The sequence below is a fragment of the Mytilus trossulus genome, chromosome 9, assembly GCF_036588685.1.
Source record: "Mytilus trossulus isolate FHL-02 chromosome 9, PNRI_Mtr1.1.1.hap1, whole genome shotgun sequence".
Classification (NCBI taxonomy): domain Eukaryota; kingdom Metazoa; phylum Mollusca; class Bivalvia; order Mytilida; family Mytilidae; genus Mytilus; species Mytilus trossulus.
Genome location: NC_086381.1, coordinates 43,704,026 through 43,722,478, shown reverse-complemented (window position 1 = coordinate 43,722,478; position 18,453 = coordinate 43,704,026). Strand labels below are relative to the sequence as shown.

General features: G+C 34.9%; 1 protein-coding gene across 1 annotated transcript; it reads right to left on the bottom strand.

Annotated features, from left to right (window-relative positions):
• Nucleotides 1-662: 662 nt before the first annotated feature.
• On the bottom strand, nucleotides 663-17,474 carry LOC134683916 (perlucin-like protein). The gene is made up of 6 exons (XM_063543233.1): nucleotides 17,362-17,474; nucleotides 15,271-15,519; nucleotides 14,690-14,766; nucleotides 4,008-4,089; nucleotides 3,557-3,778; nucleotides 663-772 (listed from the first exon to the last, which is right to left on the bottom strand). Exons 2-6 carry the CDS (start codon nucleotides 15,467-15,469, stop codon nucleotides 765-767), a joined length of 588 nt encoding a protein of 195 aa, XP_063399303.1. The 5' UTR covers nucleotides 15,470-15,519; nucleotides 17,362-17,474; the 3' UTR covers nucleotides 663-764.
• Between the last annotated feature and the right edge of the window lie 979 nt (nucleotides 17,475-18,453).

Below are 18,453 nucleotides of genomic sequence, written 5' to 3'. Positions count from 1 at the left end.
AAAAATCAAACATACTGTATATTGTGTTTTTTTTCTGACACAAAGTGTCTGCGATGAAAACCATGGTTCTGATCATGCTGAAAACACGCCTTGAAGTGTTGAACTTTCGTATGTTATAAGAATGTATGAACATTTACTTCATACTGTTCTGGAAAAACAACTGGACAGAATATTTCATGTATAGCATAAATAAAGGCAACAGAAGTCTGCAGTTATGTTAATTGTTTTGTTGATGACATATTTGTTTGTGTTATATTAGTAAGATTATAACAAATACACAATATTGACAGCTGTTCTCCCATTTTTGACATTTTTACCTATTATATCTGTTCGATTTGTTCACGCATTGTTTGTCAATATATTGGTATTTTATGGGAGTTATACACGTTTGAGGTTTAGCTAACTTTACCACCAGGTTTATTCCAAAATACATAAGGAAATGTCTGTACCAAGTCAGGAATATGACAGTTGTTTTCCATTTGTTTCATGTGATTGAGCTTTGTCTTTGCCATTTGATGAAGTACTATCCAATTTCATTTTTCTTAAAGGTTCTTTTTATGTTTGTTTGTTGTTTTACTTTTGTTATAACAATTCATTACACAATGTCAATTTAAATGTTTTACTATTGTAGCATTGGTTTATATCGTACAAGTTCTTTAATTGACTGTTAATAGCAAAATAAACAGACACCTTTAATTCAAACGTTTTACGGTATTGGTATATATTGTAGATTCTTCTTTGTCGTTGCTTATAATTCACCATGTTCAATAACCTATAAAAGAAGAAAAAGCCTAATAATACGATATTTGCCATACAATCTAATCTGTATTGGTGAGCTCTAGTGGAGCTAATAATCATGAAGTAGTTTGTACGATTCGAAATCAATAGCTTAAAACATCTTTAACGAATATGTTAATTACCAATTAACGAAGTGGTTGTCGTTTTTTGTTGTTGCTGATGTTTGTTTTTTCAGTGGTTGTTCTTGTGTTGTGCCGTTTCATAACTGTTCGAGATAAGGATGAGGCTTGATTCTTTATTTTTATGAGGCTGACTTCATACACGAAATTCTTAGGAAGAAAGATAATAAGTAAGCAATAGCCTTTAACTGTATGTTCCGCTTGAAAAGATGATATTCTCTCAATAAATAATTTTGTGAATATGTTGAACGCATCTATCCTTTCAAACTAGAGATAAAGTATGCAACATATCCAGTTAAGTCTGCCTCATATCTTGACTAGAAATTTGCAATGATTGTCTGTGGAAAACAAAACTTCATGACAAAAGAGATGATTTCAGCTCCTCAATTATGAACTTTCTATTTGTATTTAGCAACATTAAATATGTTACAGCAGCGACTGCATACCGAATACTTATCTTCAAATTGATACAAAATTTTGGGCTTGTATTTCTAATTATGATTTCTTTGATGGAGGGTTGCTGATCACAAGAAAGCCATTAGACAAAGAGTTGCAAATAAACGCATTATTGATACCAGGGTCAATTTTTGTTTTTACGCCATACACGCGTTTCGTCTTCAAAAGACTCATCAGTGACGCTCAAATAAAAAAAAAGTTTAAAAGGCCAAATAATGTACGATTTTGCAGAACATTGAGGACAAAAATTCCTAAAACGTTTTGTCAAAAACAGCTAAGGTTTCAATGTATCTATAAAAGGTAGAAAAGTCTTTGTATTTCAAAAATTCATAAGTGTGTAAACAGTTAAAATAAAAAAATATGACCAGACTAATGATAATTCATGACAGCACAGAAGTGCTGACTACTGGGCAGGCGATATCCTCGGGGAATAAATACTCCCCCAGCAGTAGCATCGATCCAGTGGTTGTAAATAAACTTATCATAGATTACAGGATTGAGTTTTGTTTTTTTGCCATAAGCGCATTTCGTCATTATTGGCGCTCGAATCTAAAAACGTTTAAAAGGCGTAATGCAGGAACTGCTTACCCTTCCAGAGCACATAAGATCATCCCCAGTTTTTGGTGGGATTCGTGTTTATATGTCATAAGTTTTTTTATGTTGTTTCCTGCGTACTATTATTTGTCTGTTTTTCTATTTTAGTTACCCCTTTGTCAGTTTATATTTGATCTATGCAATTGATTGTCCCTCTGACATCTTTTAGAGCCTTAAAACATGTTTAACCCGGCCACATTCTGTATGTGCCTGTCCCAAGTCAGATGCTTGTTACATGTATTCAGTGGTCCTTGGTTTGTTTGTTTGTTTGTTTGTTTTTTTTTTGGGGGGGGGTATTTATCAAATTTGGTTTTTGTTCATGCTTTTGTAAACCAATCACCACGGGAGTTAGCTTTTTTAGAAATAAGAAGATGTGGTATACGTGCCAATGAAACAACTCTTCCTTCAACTCACAATGATTCAAAAGTTAACAATTAAAAGGTCAAAGTACGGCCTTTATTACCGAGCCTTGATTCACATTGAGCAAACATTGATTCTACTTGATAGCAATAGCGTTTCTCTTTAGAATCTTTTGTAGGATTGTGTAAGTTTTGTAGAAATGTATAATACATGAAACAATAACAAACTGTATTTTTTTTTCAATTTTTTCAAACTATTAACACCACTGAGTCGATGCTATGCTGGTGGACGTTTCGTCCCCGAGGGAATCACCAGACCAGTAGCCAACACTTCGGTGTTGACATCAATATCAATAATGTGGTCATTTTTATAAATTTCCTGTTTTCAAAACTTACATTTTTTCGAAAAACTAAGGATTTTCTTATCCAAGGCATAGATTACCTTAGCCGTATTTGACGCAACTTTTTGGAATTTTTGATCCTCAAAGCTCTTCAACTTTGTACTTGTTTGGTGTTATGAATATTTTGATTTGAGCGTCACAGATGAGTCTTATATCTATAGACGAAACGCTCGTCTGGCGTACTAAATTATAATCCTGGTACATTTGATAACTATTAACACCACTGGGTCAATGACTCTGCTGGTGGACGTTTCGTCACCGAGGGTATCACCAGCCCAGTAGTCAACACTTCCGTGTCGTCATCAATATCAATAATGTGGTCATTTTTATAAATTTCCTGTTTACAAACATACATTTTTTCGAAAAACTAAGGATTTTCTTATCCCAGGCATAGATTACCTTAGCCGTATTTGACAAAAAATTTTGGAATTTTGGATCCTCAATGCTCTTCAACTTTGTACTTGTTTGGTTTTATAAATATTTTGATTTGAGCGTCACTGATGAGTGTTATGTAGACTAAACGCGCGTCTGGCGTACTAAATTATAATCCTCGGATATTTCGGAATTACGTTAATAGTTACAAAATCCAGATGCCTAAATGATATCTTAAGTTTTTCACAGTTGTATTTTTTTTCTTTCTCATATGAATTTTGATCAAATACAAAAAACTAAAGAACATTAACAATCAAAATTAAAAGACAGATTTACATTGTGTCATGATATGAAGATTAAAGGAAAAAGTAGTTTTAATAATCTATTGATAAATTAACAATAGACTATAAATGAAGTATAAGATTATTTTTCCCTATCTTACATCTTACTAACTCACAAAAATCATGTTCACATATGTACTTGTGGTTATTTCCACAAGTTGCGTCGTCCCATTTTCCTGCATTGTAGTCGAGGTAAACACAATTTTGGTTTCCTCTTAAGTTATTTGGTTGTCCATGATCAAAGTTTTTATAGCTTACAACTTCCTGGTCACTGGTCCAGCGAAATTCACCCTCGACAAGATCGGATAGTCCAATCCAATAAGCAATGGTTCCTGCCCCTGTAAGTGGAATATTTGTTTGACAATAAAATGGTAATATGTTATCATAGGATTATAATTTCACCCTCCACAGGATCGGATAGTCCAATCCAATAAGCAACGGTTTACATATCATTTTAAGAAAGTTCTCCCTGTCACGTCAATGAGGAATAGTAATGGGGAATGAGAGGTGGGGTTGTCGTACGCGTGACTCAATTTCTGCAATATAGCATAATGAAAAAATACCTACCGTTGGTATTGGATTTCAACCAAGTGTTTTCAGATGAGTCTTCAATTTTAACAAGATTTCCTCCAATAAGTTGACACTTCCGCTGTAAAATAGGACGTAGAGAAGTAATGTTTTTAAAAACCAAACGAATTGCAAGACTTTTCCTAATCATCTACATGTAAATACATATATTACTTCATGAACTTTTTAAACAAATCATTATATAGGTAAGTAATGCTATAAAAAAAGTATATAAAGCCAATTTTAATACTGAAAAATTGAAACTTCCAACATGCTGATTCCCACAGCAATGAGAGAAGAAATGATATTGCATCTTTCGACACATTGTGTTCGAAAATCAGGTATAATAAATCCACCAGAAAAATCCTAACTTCCAAGCAAGCGCATTTGAAATATTGTTACTAATTTTAATGATAGTTACAACTTTACCCCTCAAAACAATATTTTGCTATAAAATGTAAATAACATATCTTGGTGAGAGAAACTGTAGCTTATATTTATAATAGCATTATAACCAACAACATGTGTGAAATGACAATTATATTCATTTTCAACATGCTAATGATGCTGCAATGTACACATTTCCGAACTATAGTGTCCAAATTATATTATCCTGGCCATTAATCAATCGAAAGTTTATTTGGACCACATATATACTTAATGGTCTTAGTCTGCACAACAAACAATAGAAAAATTAAAAATGATTTTCCTACAGCGGAAAAGGCGTATTTTGATAATAAACACGACCAGTCGTTATGTGCCATTAGGTTAACGGTATTTGTCAAGGTTTCAGTCCTCTGAACTCCGTGATTCAGACCTTGAAGGTAAGCCGACCCCTCCAAAAAACCCAATTTTGTCCGATATCAAATTTTGAAGTTCGTATTTGAGCTCAAAATGAATTTTTAAAGTGAGAAACATGACATGAATAGTTTCAGATTGAGGAAACGTGCATACACTACGAATTAAATGGTATTACGATGACCTCTAAATGTATGGAGCGCCATTGCTGCCAAAATAACGGTATTCTGGGTACGGCCGTAATATTACGGCCCCCGCACGACAAGGGTTAAGTAAGTTTCAACATTATTTTTTTTGGCGATTTTGAGATGACCAGCGTATCCTTTTGTCAAAATACTTCGACTGAAATGGGACACAGTTAAAGATACGATAACTTTTCAAAAAGTCGACCTATTTGATATTGAACTACCTAATATTACGAAACGTGAGATTCTTAAACAGTCTTCACGTATTTACGATCCCCTAGGATTACTTAGCCCTGTATCCGTACGAGCAAAAATCTTAATGCAGACATTGTGGGAACAGAAGTATGGATGGGATGAGCCACTACCATTAGAAATACAGACAACATTGGAAAATTTAGCCAAAGATTTGGAGAAAACGACTTACACAGAATTGAAAAGACCGTATTTTCCCAATTTACCAGATCAGAAAACCCAACGTCACGTTTTTTGTAGACGCTAGTACAACTGCATACGGAGCAACTGTTTACATATGTAACCATCATGAGTCATCATTAGTTATTGCAAAGAATAGAGTAGCACCGCTTAAGCAATTGACACTACCACAGCTGGAATTAATGGCCGCATTGATTGGAGCACGATTAGCCGATCACGTAAAATCAGTTCTACACATAGAAGACACAACTTTGTGGTCAGACAGTCAGATAGTGCTACAGTGGTTATCAACTTCAAAGCAATTGAAAATTTTCTTACGAAATAGAGTAACGGAAATACGCAAATTGACCAATACACAAGAATGGAGGTATTGCCCAACGAAAGATAATCCAGCTGACCTTCTTACTAGGGGACTCAGCGCGTCACAGTTTGAAAAGAATACACTATGGTTCAACGGACCAGAATGGATCACTGATGCATCAAAATGGCCGTCATGGAAGCCAAATGACACAACAGTACTACTTACCAGTACAGATATAGAAGACTCAAGTACAGCGGACAATGAAATAGATAATCAACAAGGAATACACCAAATTGTGCAAATTACTAGATATAGCACATTATCAAAATTACTACGAATTACAGCTTATCTATTACGATTTATACGAAATTGCCGTTCGCCAATATTATAGAGAAATAAGGAAAAATACGTTACAAGAGAGGAATTACAGGATGCAACAGAGTGTTGGATACTAAATTGCCAAAGAACTTCATTTAAGGACGAAATGATACACTTGAAATTAAAGGATACTAAACCTACTGTTTTAGTTAGACAACTTAGATTGTACCTGAATGACAAAGACGCAATTTGCTGTGGAGGGAGAATTCATAACGCACCTGTTTGTGAAAATACGAAATTTCCTTATTTGTTATCTAGAAGTCATCATTTGACGAAATTAGTTGTTCTTGATATACAGAAGTACATGAAACACTCAGGAGTTTTATCAACAGTGACTCAGATACGACAAACTTACTGGATACTCCGAATTCGCCAATACGTAAGAAGAATTTTGCGAAATTGTGTAATTTGTCGAAAAATCAACAGTAAACCATATACAGCACCTGATCCGCCGCCACACCAAAAAGTTCTATTACTGGAAGCGCCGCCTTTAACAATTACCGGCGTCGACTTTACAGGAGCGCTGTACGTTCGTGATACACATGATACTGAAAACAAGGTTTTTATATGTTTATTTACTTGGGCTTCAACGAGAGCCGTACACTTGGAAGTTGTACCGGACCTATTAGAAAAATCCTTTTTACAAGCCTTTAGAAGATTCGCTAGTCGTTAATCTAGACCACACAGCATGATATCGGATAACGCCTCGACATATTTAGCCGCCTCGGAAACATTACAGAAATTAACCCAATCACCATCGCTAAACGATACGCTGTCAACATATGGAACAACTTGGAGATTCATACCGAAAAGAGCGCCCTGGTATGGTGGATGTTGGCAACGCTTTTTAGGAATTACAAAAATTTGTTTGAAGAAAACATTAGGTAGATCTTCCGTAACCATGGATACACTTCAAACAATTCTGACCGAAATAGAAACGATCATTATTGATAGACCGTTGACCTACGTTTCACCGGATATTGAGGACGAGGAGCCGTTAACTCCGTCACACTTGCTGTACGGAAGAAGAATAACTTTAACGCCGTATCCACAACCGAATATTGAATACATTGCCGTGAATAGTGGAAAACAAGAACTGCATAAACATTTGAATAAACAGTCGAGTTTAATGGAGCATTTTTGTAACCGGCGGAAATCCGAGTACATAACGACTCTAAGAGAGTTTCATCGCCAAACAGGAAACAATTTACAAACTATGCAAGTTGGAGATGTAGTGCAAGTCCAAGATGATAAATTACCGAAAAACCGATGGAACATTGCCGCTGTTGATGAATTGATCACCGGAAACGATGGTTTTACACGAGCAGCTATAATACGAACTAGTGCAGGACGTACTTCGCGTCCTATAGTAAAACTGTACCCGCTCGAAATCCGAACAAACATTAACAACTTAGATGACAACAATGATGATTCTTCAACAGAGAGATTGACACGAGTTCTACCAAAACGAGAGACATCTGAGAGAACATAGAGAAATGGACTAACCAAAAGTGAACTAATAGCTGTCAATTTTATTTTAATAGACTTCGTTCGAAGTGAAAAATAAGTGAATTATTTGAATTTGGTTTAGAAAGACAATTAATTATTTAATTTTCAGTAATATCTATTCGATTGCCATTTAAAGTAATTAATAATTTCATATTTTAACTTTTGCCGGCCCCGAGAATGTCGGGAATTTAGCGCGAATATATACATGTTAACGTTGCTACTTGACTTTGGCTAAATCTGTAAGACCTCCATGAACGAAGGTTGAATCCAGCATCCGACATCAATGATCTGGCTTGTACAAAATACTTTTCGGCGTCATCTTCATTTTCCAAACTGGACAAAATGTTATCCACGTAAACATGGTAAAGGTCATTCTTCATCATTACTGAGATATTTGTGTTGCATGCATCCAAGTGTTTAAGCAGTGTTGCATTTAGGATGAACGGTGAATTTGTTGCACCAAACAAAATAGATTTAAATCGATATGTTGTAAGAGTACTGCTGGGATATTATCTGTGTCGCTCAACCAAAAAAAAACGTGTAAAATCTCGATCTTTCTCATCTAATCCGATATGTAAGAAAACCTTTTCAATGTCCGTGCTTATTGCGTACTTCTTGGTTCTAAATCCCATTAATATTTTTGTCAAGTCGTTCAGGTCTGGCGGAGTTGACATTAGGCAATCATTCAAACTTGCGGGATCTGGCGACTGTTTACAGCTACAGTCACACACTATACGAATTGGTGTTGTTGTCGAATCCTTTTTTACGGCATGATGTGGTATGTAGTGAGTGCTTTTACCATTGTCGTTTTCATCGTTTACCTTCTCTATGAACCCTCTCTTCATTTGGTCTTCAATAATTTCTGAATATTTTCTCAGTAAATGTGGTTCACGACTTAGTCTTCTAATTGTGCTCTCGGTCCTTGCTTTAGCGATCATGATGTTGGAAGGTAAGTCCGGATGATCCAGTTTCCATGGCAACTTGGCAGAATAACGTTCGTTTTCAAATTTGATACAGTCTTGTTGATAAGTCTTTACAAAACTCACCTCATCGTCCTGATGTGGTAAACATATTCCTAACGATTCTAAATTCCAGAATTTCTCGATGTCGCTTTCCTCTGCATGATGTGAAGTAACTGATGAAGTTAAGGATTTCTCTCCGTTTCTTATTACCGGTCCAGATAACAAGTAACCAATTTTTGATGCTACGGCTGTAGGTCCATTCCCTCGTATCACGTGATCTTGAACTATATCCCAATAGTAATCGTCTTCTATCAAGAGTGAAATTTCAAAGCTATCAGCGTTATTTACCGGATGTGCGAGCTTTAAATTTTTCAAGTATGGCAAATTGCGTGTAAAGTATTTCGTCTGGTTTTGAAGTGGGACTGCAGTATCTGGAACAATCAATGCATTAATGCTTACAATCTCATCTTTGTCAGTATGTAGTTGATAAACGGTTGCTGTATCCACATGGCATATTTTCTTCTCCTTGTCTCCAAAAGCTGACAGTTCAATTGTGTCCCTTCCGCTTGGTCGTATTTGTAATTTGTCTGCTATGCTCTGAGTGATGAATGACCGTTGGGCACCTTCGTCAAATAAAATACTAGCTTCTGTGATCTGTTTCCCGTATGCTATTGGTGCGATAGCTGTTTTCAATAAAACGCTTGTGTTTTGTGAAGTATACATTACTGCGGTGTCTGGTTCTTCTGTTTTTACCAAGCCTACAACGGTTGATTTCTCCTTGCTCTCCTCTTCTTTTCCATCTGTAGCCTGTTCCCCGCAAATACTGGTGTGATGTTTCTTGTTGCATTTCTTACATCGGTTACGTGATTTACACTCGGAATCACCGTGGTTTCCTAGACAGTTGAAACATTTTTTCTTTTGCTTTACGATGTTCAGTCTTTCATTCACGTCAGAAATTATCGTGCAATCTCCCGGAAAATGTATACCAGTGCAGAAGATGCATGGACGTTTTTTGTCATTGAAACGTGGATTGTTTGTATTGAAATTTCGTTGTGTTTTATTACGAGCTTCGGTCAGAAATGTTGCGGTAGTATGTAAACCTTCGCGGTCGGTAAATTGTCCCGCTTCAAGAATTCTCGCTTCTTTTGTGATGGCTTTTCTGAGGTTGTTTAGAGTTATATGATCGCTATCATATTCACGGGCAATACTTTTTCTCGTTTCTACTGGTAGTTTACTAATAATTATAGGTACTAATAGCGCGCCATACATTTCTTGTGTTTGACCCAAACATTCAAGACCTCTTACGTACGTTTCTAGGTGGTCTCCGCACCTTCTCAGGCTGTTTAAATCATTTGACGGTGAAGGAAGATCCATTAAAGCTTTCATGTAGGCATGAATAATCTTGTAAGGCGATCCAAAACGATCTTTGAGCAAATTAACGGCAGTGGTGTAATTGGCATTTGTCAGTGCGAAACCTTCAATAGTTTGGGCGGCATGGCCATGGAGTTGGGCCTTTAAATAACTAAATTTCTGTATCTCGGTCAAAGTACTGTTGAAATGAATAGTTGATTCATAGCAATCCCAAAAGGTTTGCCATTGTAAAATTTCCCCATCAAAGTGCGGTAAATCAAGTTTAGGCAATCTGTGAGTTTGACTGCTATTTGATACTGAAGAAAAGCCTTGGTTGTACAAATTATTTGTTGACTGCAAGTCACGATGGGTATTTTGCATGGAGCGGAAGTAATCGAAATGGGTTGGCTGTGCATTAATTTCAGTTTCATTGCTGCGTATAACATTTGCATCGGTAAGCGATGAATTTGTGGGGTAAGATGGCGTAAAACTGTTTGCATTTGGATCTAGAGACGTTGATGCGACATTTTGAGAAATAGAATCAGAATATATTTTTCTAATTTTCGAAGCTTGGACTCTAAATTAAACATATACTCATCAGACTCTTGAATTTCCTCTTCTACATCCTTCTCCGACGTTAAATCCAGTATCTTTTCATTCAAATCCACGATAGTCTTCTGTTTCTGTTCAACTGCATCCGAAATTAGTTTCACATCGTCTTTGTCTAAGTACGAATTCTTTTCAATCTCATCGAATTTCTTGAATAGCTTTGTAACTTGTCCTCTGTGTCCTCTACGTACTGCTTTTAACTTCAATTCCATTGATTCCGACAGTCACGGCACCATAAATGTTGTGTAAAGTAGATAAAATGCGTTGTGTATAGATCGTGTTTGTTCTAACGTCTATCCATTGCTTTAAGTAACGTCATAAATACATAAGTCAAGTAGCAACGTTAACATGTATATATTCGCGCTAAATTCCAGACATATCCCAAGGCCTTGATAACCTTTCTAGGCCCCAAATAAGACGACAAAACATCAAAATTTGACAGAAAACTGAAAAAAATGGTTTCTGACATCAGGGTTCGTAAGTTTCAACATTATTTTTTTTTTGCGATTTTGAGATGACCAGCGTATCCTAAGGCCTTGCTAACCTTGTTCACAGGCCCCAAATAAGTCCGAGAGATGCTAATAGATGCATCCATCTGTAGTTTACATGTAGCGTGGACACAAGTGAACACTTTTATCAGAACAGTTGTTAGGTCGGAGTGAAACTGATCTGGGTTCATCAGTGTAAAGAAGGTCATTTGCACCAAAATTCACAAAATTTCGGAATTTTTCCAATTTTGAACTTTAACTGGACTTGCAACCGGAAGTAGTCGTTTCCTCGGCGTATTTTGATAATAAACACGACCAGTCGTTATGTGCCTTTAGGTTACAGTATTTGTCAAGGTTTCAGTCCTCTGAACTCCGTGATTCAGACCTTGAGGGTAAGCCCACCCCTCCAAAAAACCCAATTTTGTCCGATATCAAATTTTGAAGTTCGTATTTGAGCTCAAAATGAATATTTAAAGTGAGAAACATGACATGAATAGTTTCAGATTGAGGAAACGTGCATACACTACGAATTAAATGGTATTACGATGACCTCTAAATGTATGGAGCGCCATTGCTGCCAAAATAACGGTATTCTGGGTACGGCCTTAATATTACGGCACCCCCACGACAAGGGTTAAGTAAGTTTCAACATTATTTTTTTTGTTGGCGATTTTGAGATGACCAGCGTATCCCAAGGCCTTGATAACCTTTCTAGGCCCCAAATAAGACGAAAAAACATCAAAATTTGACAGAAAACTGAAAAAAATGGTTTCTGACATCAGGATTCGTAAGTTTCAACATTATTTTTTTTTTGGCGATTTTGGGATGACCAGCGTATCCCAAGGCCTTGCTAACCTTAACCATGTTTACTGGCCCCAAATAAGACGAAAAAACATCAAAATTGGACAGAAAAACTGAAAAAAATGGTTTATGACATCAGGGTGGGCGGGAATTTGCCCCAACACTGGTCCTCAGGTACAAAAAGCGTCAATTTTTTCGTTCTTTTTCTCGACCTTTAAGTCCGAGAGATGCTAATAGATGCATCCATCTGTAGTTTACATGTAGCGTGGACACCAGTGAACACTTTTATCACAACAGTTGTTAGGTCGGAGTGAAACTGATCTGGGTTCATCAGTGTAAAGAAGGTCATTTGCACCAAAATTCACAACATTTCGGAATTTTTCCAATTTTGAACTTTAACTGGACTTGCAACCGGAAGTAGTCGTTTCCTCGGCGTATTTTGATAATAAACACGACCAGTCGTTATGTGCCTTTAGGTTAACGGTATTTGTCAAGGTTTCAGTCCTCTGAACTCCGTGATTCAGACCTTGAAGGTAAGACCACCCCTCCAAAATCCCAATTTTGTTCCATATCAAATTTTGAAGTTCGTATTTGAGCTCAAACTGAATATTTAAAGTGAGAAACATGACATGAATAGTTTCAGATTGAGGAAACGTGCATACACTACGAATAAAATGGTTTTACGATGACCTCTAAATGTATGGAGCGCCATTGATGCCAAAATAACGATATTCTGGGTACGGCCGTAATATAACGGCTCCCGCACGACAAGGGTTAAGTAAGTTTCAACATTATTTTTTTTGGCGATTTTGAGATTACCAGCGTATCCCAAGGCCTTGATAACCTTGATAGGACCCAAATGAGACGAAAAAACATCAAAATTGGACAGAAAACTTTAAAAAATGGTTTCTGACATCAGGGTTCGTAAGTTTCAACATTATTTTTTTTTTGGCGATTTTGAGATGACCAGCGTATCCCATTATATCTGACTTGATATCAAGGATGGTTGCAATCTGGTATAAAGTATTTGAAGAATCCAGAAGCAAAAAATGACTGACAGACTGATTAAAAGCTGTATACATTTATATACCACACGCTAACAATCTAGGAGTAAAAAGTATACGTTAGTGTTTTCTGTTTACGTAAGGACATGCTTCTGTTCTGCAATAACTGCTGACAGTAATTTCTGTGTTTATACATTCAAGCTGATTTTAGTAACTTTGACCCAAGCTTTAGAATTAAGGGTCCTAAAATGCCAATGTATTTGTATGTTGTTATTTAAAAGGCTTCTTATGTTTTTAAGACCATTTAACCAAGTAAAGATTTGATATCATATGAAGTATTTGATTAAACACCAGGAAACCACTGTTAGTAAAATTGAGATTTAAGGGCATACGATACAGTTTTGTTCCTGTATTTACAAGTTCATGAAAATTTGCATATAGGCTATATTTTACCTGATTAAATCAAATATATCATAAAAAATATACCTTCATGTGCTACTTTTTGAGTAAAATGAGGTCGAAATTTTGTATATTTGCTCAAAATTCAGATTTGTGGCCGTAATTTCTTTTTCGAAAGAAAGACATAACTTTTTTGTTATTAAAGATAAACACAAATTGTTTTTGTTAAATAATCGGTAATATCTGTATTTAATAAATATCATAAAAAAATATGCAATTTTTTATTCAGAAATAACTCATATTCATCAAATGTTCATGAATTGAGGAAAAACGTCATTTTTTACTGCATGTTTATCAAAATTAAAAAAAAATCCTCTATTTACAGTTTTATAAAAGGAGTAAGTTCGGTAAGTGCCATAATTGGCCCCAATTATAAAGTTCATGGTTACAAGAGAATAATTGTTTTAAGTTGCCTTAAAGACATGTGAGAAAGTTAAACAGGGCTGTTTTTGTCATAGTTTAATTCTCTCACTTTGATATTTACATCACAAAAAGGTCAAGATAAGGGATTTTGGTGAAATTTGTCAAAATCAGTGGGATTTCAACCAAATAAAGAACCAGGAAACATAGAGCGCAGGCGTCGACAAGCTTAATATTCATATAAGACATGTTACATGTCTTCACAAACATTATTCTAAAAGATATTTGTTGTCGACGTATGCGCTCTATGTTTCCTGTCCAATAATCTTTGGAAATTTAACCATTTTCATTGATTTTTTCGTGAAAATTCAATATGAGTACAACTTGTGACGTCAGAATGAATCGCAGAAACGTAAAATTTTCAACAAAATGGCTTATATCCTATCTAGTCACTGTCCTAGCTATAATCTATCGTGATATTGGTCAAGAAATCCGAATTTGAAATTTACGCTAAAAAAGGGGGCCATTTTAGGACCTTATCGAACATACTCCTTTGGGTCACATAATCTCCCTGCAAAATGAAACAAAATGCCGTTTTGAAAAATAGGGGTCCATGATCTCGTTTTCAAATTAAATCAGTTTGAATGATAAAAAGCAGTCGAAAAATGCATCTTTTACCGATATGTCACAGTTTGACGTCGCCAAAATAACAAATTACGTTAGCAGCGTCACTACCTTCCCTGTAACTGTATCGTATGCCCTTAATTTAGAAACGTTGAACTCAACCCTTTAATAACTCCCTTTATATAAATATAAATCTGCCTTTTTGAATTTTGACTATATATAAAGTTGAAGTACGATATGATGTATTTGAGGTAGCATCTGGTAAAAACACTTATGGAATACTGACAGATGGGTAATAAATTAGCTATATAGATACCTTCACCGTTTCCCGGCATTGAATATTAAAACAATATGTAATATACAAGTGCAGCTCAAGGCATTGTACAAATGTTTTACAAATAAAGTAATGAATTAAATCACACCTGTGCGTCAGACCAGCTAAGTTGATCTTCTCCAAAGTAATAGCAATGTCCATTATACTTTTCAAACAACTTTCTTTCTGAAAGTGTAAAAATTTAAAGTTATGTAAAAATATGGTAAAAACATTAATTAAGCTAAGTTATAGTATAAGATTCTGTTATCGTGATGACTCAAAATCAAACATCAAACTGGTGTCGGTACAGTATCAAACGGAAAAAGTTAACACGTATCATTTAAAACTGACTTATTATATTGGGACAGTTATTGGCCTTTCCGTTTGACCAAATTTGACATTTTGACGGCTGTAATTAATGAAGACAAGTTTTGTAATTATCAGAATTCAGTCTGTTTTAATATTCCTCAGAGATAACTTCTTTTTAAAACAAACATTTTGTTCAGAAAAAAATCGACAAAAACGCTGGCATCAAGCTATATCTCTTCTCTGGCTATTTCCACACGATGCTACGGATTATCAGATATTTTAAAACTCTTGCATTTCTTAGACCAGTCCGATATAAAAACATAAATCGCAATAAGTACACATAAAATTTAATAAAATGTATTCGTATATCTTACAACTTACTTGCAATATCGCTCTCAATGGATTGAAGATCAGTTTCAAGTCCACTGAATTTGTTTTTTATTTCGATTCCAAACTGTTTTAGTTTTTCTCTTAAGGTCTTGAGTTCGTCCATGGTCTTTTTCGATACAAAAGGAAAAGAATTACTAACATCTATAGCCACCACGACTAGTATGAATGCAATACACATTCTGGAATCCATAACCTGATTACAACAGATAGTTCGATTCGGAAATTTTTGTCAACAAATGCCTTAAATGAAAATGATAAGATGTCCACTATTGAAATTAAAAACAGGATAGGATAGTTACAATTACAACATTAATACAAAAACTAAAAAAAAATTAAAGTACGAAAGTATTTATTCACTAAGTAAATCATATTTAAAGTCGTTAAGCGGTCTAAAAAATGGCACTATTCTGCCCTGTTTTTCTCTTTTCTCAATTGTAATGTCATCAAATGCGAAATACCACCACATGTTGTCTTGTTATTATAATAAGCAACATGGTGTGTTGCCACTAGTGCATACTGATTTGGCCACCAAATATCATCCATAACTTAGACTCGTCTTGCTGAGTCTTTATTTTTCAGTGTATATTTTTGGAATCTGATTGTATTTTCGCCTTCTTTGTTTTCTCAGACATTTGTTCTGGTCTCATTGGTATCTTTCTTGCTTGTTTTTGTATTAAAGATTCATAAGGAGGGATTAAAAGTAATTTCAAAGATAGTTTATTGCAACTTCATTAGGTCTCAAATGAATGAACATATTGCCCCCCCCCCCCCAAAAAAAAAAAAATAACGAATAAGAAAACCATTTTCCATATTGATAAAGTTCTTCATCCTTAAGATGTGTACAAACACTAACAAGCTTAATTGTGTTTATCAATGTGGAATATCGAACTGTGACTTGTAACGTATGTGCATGGTTATTTCATTCCAAGAATCAAAATTAACCTGTTCCATTGATTTCTGAAAAAGAAATAATTGTCAGAAAAGTATTTTTGGAAGATTTCGATGGTATCACTATTCCTACATTCTGGGCAAAATATCAATAAAAAATGTTTTGACCTCTAGGTTTTGACTTTGCAAAACTGTTTTGACTCTGTTCATGATCAGCTGGTCCATTAATTTCCAAAATAATATGAATTTCCGTCACCAAACCATATTGACGGTATCTTATTTTACGATTATCTTCTGATGCTCCATGTGTTAAATTTGGAAGTACAGTTTCAATTCCGTTACGATTGAATTTGTCTGGAAATATCTTATCCGATCTTTTTTCGAATTTAATATATATATATTGCGGTTTTTATCCAACGCAATCATAGGTTTGAACGTAGTTTTCAATTTAGACTCGTTTACATATATATATATATATATATATATATACAACTCGTCTAAACTTCAACCCAACAATGTTTGATCTGTAAATTTGCTTTCGCAAATTTTTTGTTCTTCCCTCGCCAGGATTCGAACCCATGCTACTGAGATATTGTGACACCAAATCGCCTGCACTGCATCCGTCCCGCTAGACCACACGATCACCTGAGCTTAAAAATAAAGCTTTCAGTGGCCGTGTGTTACCTTTCCTCGTCAGTTTTAATCTAGCGTCGTACTACAGTACATGATATATCAGGCATGGAGATGTTATTGTTACAGATCAGCTCAATTATCTATAGTAAAGGATCCTACAAATTAATGTAAGATACAGTCACAGAAAATAATTATATTTATAAGTACGTCTGAGTCAGTGACAACTCTACAACAGATTTATCCATCGGATCACCATCAATGATTATGATACATGGCTGTGTACATAATTTATAAACAACTCGTCTAAACATCAACCCAACACTGTTAGATCTGTAAATTTGCTTTCGCAAATATTTTTTTCTTCTCTCGCCAGGATTCGAACCCATGCTAATTATATTTATAAGTACGTATATATATACACTGCTTTGGATAAATGCAGTACAATCTGAAAGATTTGTTGTATTTGTATTATTATCTTTTGCATTATTATTTAAATGAATTTATATGTTATGTATAAAACAGGAAATCTTTTATGTCGAAAATAGTTATAAAGAAACTGACCTTTATGATGACAAATGTGTAAAATATTCGTATCTCCTATAATGAGCAACAAACGACTTGACTGCGAGTAAAAATTATAAGTCATTATATATATACACCTTGTGGTTCTTATACTAGTACACAGTATTAAAAGAGTAAACATTATATTATCCACAATAATGTTATTCACTGAGAGATAGATTCTATATCTTATAAACTGCCAATAATTCTCATCTATTTTAGAGAAATGACACCCAGTTTTAAAGAAGATAAGAACTAATTACTTTTGTATTTCTGTTCTTAAGTTTACGTTTTAGATAAACAACTAAAAAAGTTGGCAAAATGATTTATTTCATGTTTTTTTTCTGGTGATAACGCACAACCAGCTGATCAACCAAAACTACTTCTGTCTATATGATAAAACTCAAACCAAACAAACGGTTTTTAAAGAGGTTCGTCCTCTGTATTCGTTGGGGAAACAAAGGGAAAATGCTGGAATTATTATTACATTGGTAGTTCAATGACTTCACTTCTTTAAATTTGACAAAGCACCTAGAAAAAATATAAACTCATCAGTAGATAAACGACAAATTAAAAAAGAGATCTATCAAACAACTTAGACCATATGATTTAGTTGTAAAGGTATGATAAAAGGTTTCAAATCTGCGCAAAAGGTTCCTTAACGAAAATCATACATGTTATATAAAAGACGAGTTCTGTCTTAAGACATGTGAAACGAGTAAAACTGCTGGCTACAGCTCACTGAAGTCATCACCTCCCAAATATGTTGGTACTTGTTGAGGGATGAACCTGAAAACGCAACACATGGTGCAACTGACTTCTATAAACCCTGAAACCAGATTTTAGAAATCCTTGTATTATAGTTCTTGAGAAAAATGTGACAAAACGTTTCAATTTGCCTATCGTGTGTTAACTGAAATAAGTGTTTGATTAACATGCTTAACTGGAAGTTGTTTGATGATGCACCTGAAAACGTAACACACGGTATAGCTGCCTTATATATGTTACAGTGAATTTGTATAATCAGGGATTATGTAGAATCCCTGATTTTTCAGGGAATATGTAGAATCACTAAAATCATTAGTAATTATA